Source organism: Ochotona curzoniae, unplaced genomic scaffold (assembly GCF_017591425.1).
Source record: "Ochotona curzoniae isolate NIBS_2020 unplaced genomic scaffold, NIBS_Ocur_1.0 contig_1, whole genome shotgun sequence".
Taxonomy (NCBI): Eukaryota; Metazoa; Chordata; class Mammalia; order Lagomorpha; family Ochotonidae; genus Ochotona; species Ochotona curzoniae.
In genome coordinates, this window is record NW_024464918.1 from 43,157,202 (window position 1) to 43,164,318 (window position 7,117).

The following is a 7,117-nucleotide window of genomic DNA, read 5'->3' on the forward strand; positions in this document are numbered from 1 at the left end:
GGGATGTTCAGGTTTTTGCTGACAGGCATATTCCCTGTCTTTGCCACTGATCATAGATAATGTGTACATCTACCTTGAAGACAAGTTCGCTTGTATTCAAACCTGCCTTTATATAGAAGCCCTAGTGGGAGGAGAGGGAGAATGGTTAGAGTTGGAAGACTTGAAGTAAGCCCCCAAAACATCATTTTGTGTATTTTCAGTTTAGTGACAAAAAAAAATTGCCTTTTCAAAGCAACTAATATATGTTAAAAACTATTTAATTTTTGTTTTTTTTTGTTGTTGTTGTTGGGTTTTTTTTTGTTTTGTTTTGTTTTTTTAGATTTCTGTACAGACATAAACTTCTCAGGTCTGCATTCGGTGGAACAGCTGATATACATGCCTGATACATAATTATTGCTATTTGCCATTATTACTTTGTGTTAGAAACAATGCACATGCTAAGATCAAAACGATCTGTAAAGCAATTTTCCATTCAGTGAACATTTGAACACAAACAATATAATCTAGGTATTAGAAACAGTGTAATGCACAGAATGTACTCATTAGAATTAGTATGAATTACCTAGCTTGAGAACAGGGTGTTAGAGGTGGCTTAGATTCCCTGTACACCACTCCTTGAGTCATCCCAAGCAGGAAAGTTTTAATTATAGATTCAGGGTTTTATTTTTTGTTTGTTTTTTAAAGTTGAGCTAATGATTTTCAAAGAGTAAAACTGAGCCGTTAAGGATGGATTTTAGGCCTAGTTTGATCCAACTTCTCTTTTGGGTTTAGTTTTGGGTAGTTTGTTACATGGAAAATTAATAATTTTTTCTGTTTTCATTTTGACAGGTTTCTAAGCATGAATTGTGGAACAGAAGAAGCAGAGCAGATGATCGGAGCAGCATTTGTTTCTCCCCAAATCTAGAAATTTTAGTTCATATGTGCACTAGCCGGTGGTTGTGGACAACCATTTACTTGGTGTAAAGAACTTAATTTCGTTATAAACTGGCTCTGGGCAGCATTGGTGATGCTGTATCCTGAGTTGTAGCTGCTGTAATTGTGAATATTAACTGAGGTAGTGAAACATGGTGTCCGGTTTTCTATTGCATTTTTTCAAGTGGAAAAGTTACCTAAATGGTTGACACACACAAATTGGTGGAGACATTGTGCATATGCCAATTTTTTGTTAAGATCCTTTATTTTGAACTATACTGCTTTGAAATCTCATTTCAGAAGAACGGCATGAACAGTCTTCAGTGGCAGTTGTGATGGTTGTAAATTCTCACAGCTGTTCGTTCTTAGGGTTGTTCCACCCCTGGGGTTTGCAAGTTGTTCACTTAAAACATTCTTAAAATGGCTGGCTTCCTGTTTGCAAGCCAGCTGATATGGTAGCAACCAAAGATTCCAGTGTTTGAGCATATGAAAGACTCTGCCTGCTTAACTGTGCTAGAAATAACAGCATCTAAAGTGAAGACTTAAGAAAAACTTAGTGACTACTAGATAATCCTTAGGACTCTGCATTAACTCTATAATGTTCTTGGTATTAAAAAAAAAAAGCATATTTGTCACAGAAATTTAGTTAACATCTTACAATTGAACATGTATGTATGTTGCTTAGATAAATGTAATCACTGTAAACATCTATACGATCTGGGATTTTGTTTTTATTTTGAAAATGGGAGCTTTTTTTTTGTTTACAAGTTCATTAAAAACTAAAAACTGTTTCTGTAAGGAAATGAGATTTTTTTAAACAACAACAAAAATGCCTTGCTGACTCACTATGAAATAAAAACTCCCTGATTTTTTGATAAGACTACTTCAAGCCATTTATTACATGATATTCCTTTGATAAGTTGAGTTAGATTAAATGTATGACTTTTCCTCAAAAAAAAACTTTTTTTTTTTTTTTAATTTTAAAAATGTTTTGGGTTTTTCCCCTCTGAAGGGAATAGGCAGTCTTTCAATTTTTTTCTTTCTTTTTTCTTTTTTTTTTTTTTTTTAATGACTTGCAGATACAGTACCTGGTTCTGCAACTGCCAGAACTTAGTATTGAATCTGCTGCTACAGCTGACTAACAGCTGGACTGATTTTGAGTAAGAATGAAAGCGTTAAAGGGTTTGACTACAAGATTTTTTTTTTTAACCACATGTGAAATGGCTCTAGGCAGTGGACTCTTACCCTTGGAAAGCATCGCACTGTGTGAGGCCCAAGTGAGTGCTGACCCTCTAATCTTAGCCCCACCCTGCTTCTCCGTCATTCTCTGTGCGTTCCCCTCAATCTGACTGGCGCGCTCTTTTCTCTGAACCAAGAGAAAGGAAATGTATTGATGATAATTCCTTGAATAGTGTAATTTATTCATTTATAGCACATCAGGATAAATTAAAAAAGAATACTTGTCTGAAATGCTGCCAGGAGCCTATTGTGTAAATGTAGGTATTTTGTAAAATCTTGGAAACTGTAAATTGACATGTGTTTGGTCAGATTGTATCAGGTTTAATTTTCTTTTTTAAATTATTTCTCATTCAAAACTGTTTTAGCAATAATTAATTCCATGGGTTAACCACCACATTCTGCCGTGAAGGAATATGTTAGTGTGGACCTTAATGCTGAAGAAATCTTAGTAGATCTGAATTTGGGGATAGGCAGCTTCTTTGTTTCTTTTCTAACCATCCTTGTCAGTTAAGGTATTTGTTTCTTGACTAATAAACCCTTTGATACTTTTAGCCAGAAATCAGTCTCATAAAGCTATTTTTGAGTATAGTTTGTGTAAAATAAATTTGTTTAGCTTTGGTAAGAACTTTTCCAAGCTGAACTCCCTCTAGCAAGATATTTTTCAGTGCTTTCATTTACTATGCACTTAGACTATGCACTTTTTCTGAGATATTTTTGTAACACTTTTTTGTATTTTTGCCATTGAAAAGGTTGTGGTGTAGTTGGTCTGTAATTAAGTTGCAGATTTAAAACTGCTGTTAGCTTTGTAAATCAAAATATAGGTGTTTTTTGTCTTGGTATATTGTCACTCCATCTGCAGCTGGAGCTGGAATCCCATTGATCTTCTAGCTACCATTCATTTTCTTCACAGTTCACAAAAGAAGAATGTGAAATGCAGTGAATGCTGTTACTAATCCTGTCGGGAAATGAATCTCATTTCACCAAAATTATGTTTTTCCACTAAAATGATGATACAAGTTGAAGACACATCACTCTGAAATTGGAAGACCTCACCACTTAAGGCTCCACAGTGGCTTACTGAGCTGAACTCTAGGTTACTACTCTTTACTTTGTTCACCCATTGGGGGGTGCAGTTTTTTTTAAATGTTGGGAGATGGCCATTCTAACTACTGTTGAATGTCTGTTTTGGGAAGGTATAATGAGAAAATAAAAAAGAATATATATGAAGGGAGAGACTGGTTATCTCCCCCATATGGTTGTGCTTATGCTCGTATGGCCTATAAATGGATATATGGAAGTTTGCATTTGCTATTATTTTCCATCAAAAACATTTTTATTAAGAGATTTTTTTTTTCTATTTCTGCTAGTCCTTGCATTACCAGTAGTCTTAAATTCTAGGAGTTTCTAACTGGTTTATCCCTCAAATGATCTCAACAACTGGCTTTGGGTTAAGCTGAAGCCAGAACCAGAGCTACAACCAGATCTCCCACATGGGTGAGGGAACCCAAGTACTTGAACCATCAACATCATCTCCTTCCCATGAAGATCAGCAGGAAGTTAGATAGAAAATAGATTGGCCAGAACTTGAACCAGAACTGACTGGTGTGTGACTAAAATGTGAGGAAAAGCAAAGTAAATGGTACACACAAGTAAAAAATGAGGGTATTGTTCTGTGCTCATAGTGAGTGAGTGGGGCAGGTGGTGCCAGTATCCTATATCGGAGTGCCAGTTCAAGTCCCTGCTGTTCCAGTTTGATCCAGCTCCCTGCTAATATACCTGGGGAAGCAGCAGAAGAACAAACAAGTATTTTGGCCACTACCACCAGTGTGGGAGATCTGGAGGGGTTCAGGATTGGCTGCTGACTGATGAATGAACCAGCAGATAGAAGATGATTTGTCTCGCCCGCTCTGTCATTCTGCCATTCAAATAAGTAAATAAGAAGTTGAATACCACCTTCACAATATCTTGGAAGTGTTCCGCAAGAACTTCCACTTCTGGAGTATTATTGATGGCAAATTTACTTGAAAAGCACTGCTGACAATGGAAGTATATATTCCATTCACTGGCTCACTCCTCAGATGTTTTTAACAACCAAGGTTGGCCAGTCCAAAACCACATGGATGGCAGGTGCTCGCAAAATTGAGCCAGCACCTGTTTTCTCCCAAGGTGAGGCTTAGTAGGAAACTTGAATAAGAAGCTGAGCTAAGACTGAAACCCTGTCATTCCTATATAGGATTTGGATGTGCCAAGCAGCGTCTTTACTGCTGTATCAAGTGCCTGTCCTTTTTAGATAACACTTTTTTTTTTTTTTTAATTTTAAGATAAAACATCACCCTAGTGATACATTGATCTCCAGACTGGCTATCCAGTCTGTTGTGTGTGTCTTTGGGGTATACTCAGAAGCAATGAGAGTATTAAGCAATGACATAGCTGAAAGAGTAACACGTATATGGTTGCTAAGCACAAATGAGCTAAGGGTCCTGGAGGAATGACTGGTTTTAGGCCTGTGATGGGAAGACAGGGATATCCTATTATCTCACAGTAGAAGAAAAGAAAAAAACATAAGGTGCATGTCAAACAGGAGCCTTTTAAAGGCAAGCTGCTTACATGTGTGAGACTACCCTAGGTGTAATTTTGCAGTCAGGACCTAAACCTCATTTTAACTTTCATATGGCTAAATTCTAGTGCTCCTGTTACCTCTTTTTCAAACCCAGAGATTGGTGGAGTACTTTATATAAAGTTGCCTAATCAGCTTCCTAGCGTTATTCCCACTACCACCCTCCCTCCACGCACACCTTGTTTTATCTTACTTGTAAAGCAGAGTTATGAGATCTTCCATCCATTGGTTCACTTCCCAAATGGCATAACAGTTGGAGCAGGGCCAGTCTGAGGCCGGGTACCAGGATCTTTCAGGTTTCCCACATAGGTAAGGGACCCAAGCTCTGAGCCATCCTCTGCCACTTTCCCAGGCCACAAGCAGGAAGCTGCATGAGAAGTGAAATAACTTGGGAGGAACCAGCGCCCGTATGGGGTGCCAGCACCCTAGGCAGAGGTTTGTCTTAACCATGTGGTGGTGCAGATCCAATCCTGCCCTTACCCCCACCCCCAATTGTACATGAGGATACCGAAGAATAAGATTTAGATTATGTTCCCTTGGGGTTTTTTCCCTAATATTTTATTTGAAAGACAGACTGAGAATGCTGCTATCCACTGGTTTACTCAGTACTAGGCTGAGGCTGGACTAAGCAGAAGCCAAGCGCAAATCCAAATCTCCCACGTGGGTGCAGGAGCCCAAGTATTTGGGACATCTGCTTTCCCAGACATGTGAGCAGGGAGCTGAATAGGAAGCGCTGGTGAGCTAGTTCTCACAGGGGATGCCTACACTGCAGACATCTTAAGCCTGCTATACCGCCACTCTCAGTCCCCTTAGGTTTTTAAATAAGAGCTTGCCTCAATTGTGGAGAGTTTCTGTTAAATCTGTTTATATCAGATGTGTTCCTGCTTACCAGAGAGTCTGCCAAGATGAGGTAAAATCCAACACTTTGTTCCTGATTGGGCCCTTAAGATTTGTCAAATTACAGATAGTATTGAATTTTAATTTGGTATAAAGGAAGCCTGCTTAATTCAAGCCTAAACAATGAGATAGTCATTCTTGTGCAGCGTTTTTAAAACCCTTAGATCCAATTGCTTTCAAAGTTGATCCATGGCCTCTGTGGAAGCAACCCAAAAAAGGGACGTAAAGTGAAGGATGGGAGGCAACTTGATTATTTGTAGTGTTTTCCAGCTTAATGTGCCCTGGGGTGTTTTAAGAAATTTAAGTAGTATAAACTGGTTTAAGTGAAATAAGCATATTTTTTAAATTGCTTAATCTCAGTAGATTATTTCTTTGGTGTTTGAAGTCCGTGTGAGAATCTGGGAGATTTGTAAAAAAATTTGTTATTATTGGAAACACCATAGTTCTTGAGGCTGGTGCAATGGCAAAGTAAGCTAATACTCAGCCTGTGGTGCTGTCATCCCTAATGGGCATAGATTATTTTATGGAAAAGTCAGATATACAGAGAGGAAGAGAGACAGAGGAAGATCTTCCAGATGTTGATAAAATCCCCAAGTGGCCTCAATGGCCAGAGCTGAGCCGATCTGGAGCTTTCTCCAGGTCTCCCATGGGGGTGCAGAGTCCCAACGCTTCAGGCCGTCATCAACTGCTCTCCCGGACCACAGGCTTGGAACTGGATGGGAAGTGGGGCTGCCAGGACCAGAACCAGCACCCATATGGGATCCCAGATTGTACAAGGCAAGAACTTTAGCCACTAGGCTACTGCACTGGGCCCGAAATTTGTAATTTTCTAATCTACATAAATTTGCCATATTCAGGTGACAGCTAAGACTGATTAGCAGAAAGCTGCTCTGTGATGTGATTGGGGATTGAGGGGAGAGCCCTGGGGCTTTAAAGTTAAGAGAGAGTGACAGTATGGCTTACGTTTATTAAACTGGTCGTTTTGTGGCGTATTAGTAGAATCCAAACTTTAAAGTTCTGAATTATCTTCAGCCTCCTGGAGACCAGGTCGTCTGATGCATGTAAGTTTCCCAGTGAAGACAAATGTATGCCATGTAGCTTTTTTTTTTTTTTTCATATTTTAAGAAAGTCTCCCATAATGACAACATTAAGTCAGAGCAGTTTCTTTATAGATTGCATTTGTCAGCCAACTTTTCCCTTCTTGTGGTCAGTACACCATTTGAACGGTCTTGGAAAAAATTTAAAATGCATTTTTAAGTCTGACTAAAACCATTGACAAGCTTGCATTGTGTAGATAACAACGCGCTTTTTCATTATTATTTGAAAGAATGACGGAAGGAGATGGAGTTCTCTCTACCAGTTCACTCCCCAGTGGCTGCAGTGGCCAGGGCTAGTCTAGGCACAGTCCAGGAACCCATATTTCTATCCAGGTTTCCTACAAGGGTGGCCCTG

The 7,117-nt window shown here is 39.0% G+C and overlaps 1 protein-coding gene across 5 annotated transcripts in view; it reads left to right on the forward strand.

Annotated features, from left to right (window-relative positions):
- CSNK1A1 (casein kinase 1 alpha 1) overlaps window positions 1-3,378 on the forward strand; it is a 45,048-nt gene extending 41,670 nt beyond the window's left edge. For all 5 annotated transcript variants that reach the window (XR_005883178.1, XM_040972891.1, XM_040972882.1 and 2 more), the window contains one exon: window positions 829-3,378. Coding sequence is in view for 4 of the 5 variants with exons in the window: in XM_040972891.1 (XP_040828825.1) it covers window positions 829-836 (8 nt within the window). In the remaining variant the exon portion in view is untranslated. The remainder of the gene's footprint in view (window positions 1-828) is intronic.
- The last annotated feature ends 3,739 nt before the right edge of the window (window positions 3,379-7,117 follow it).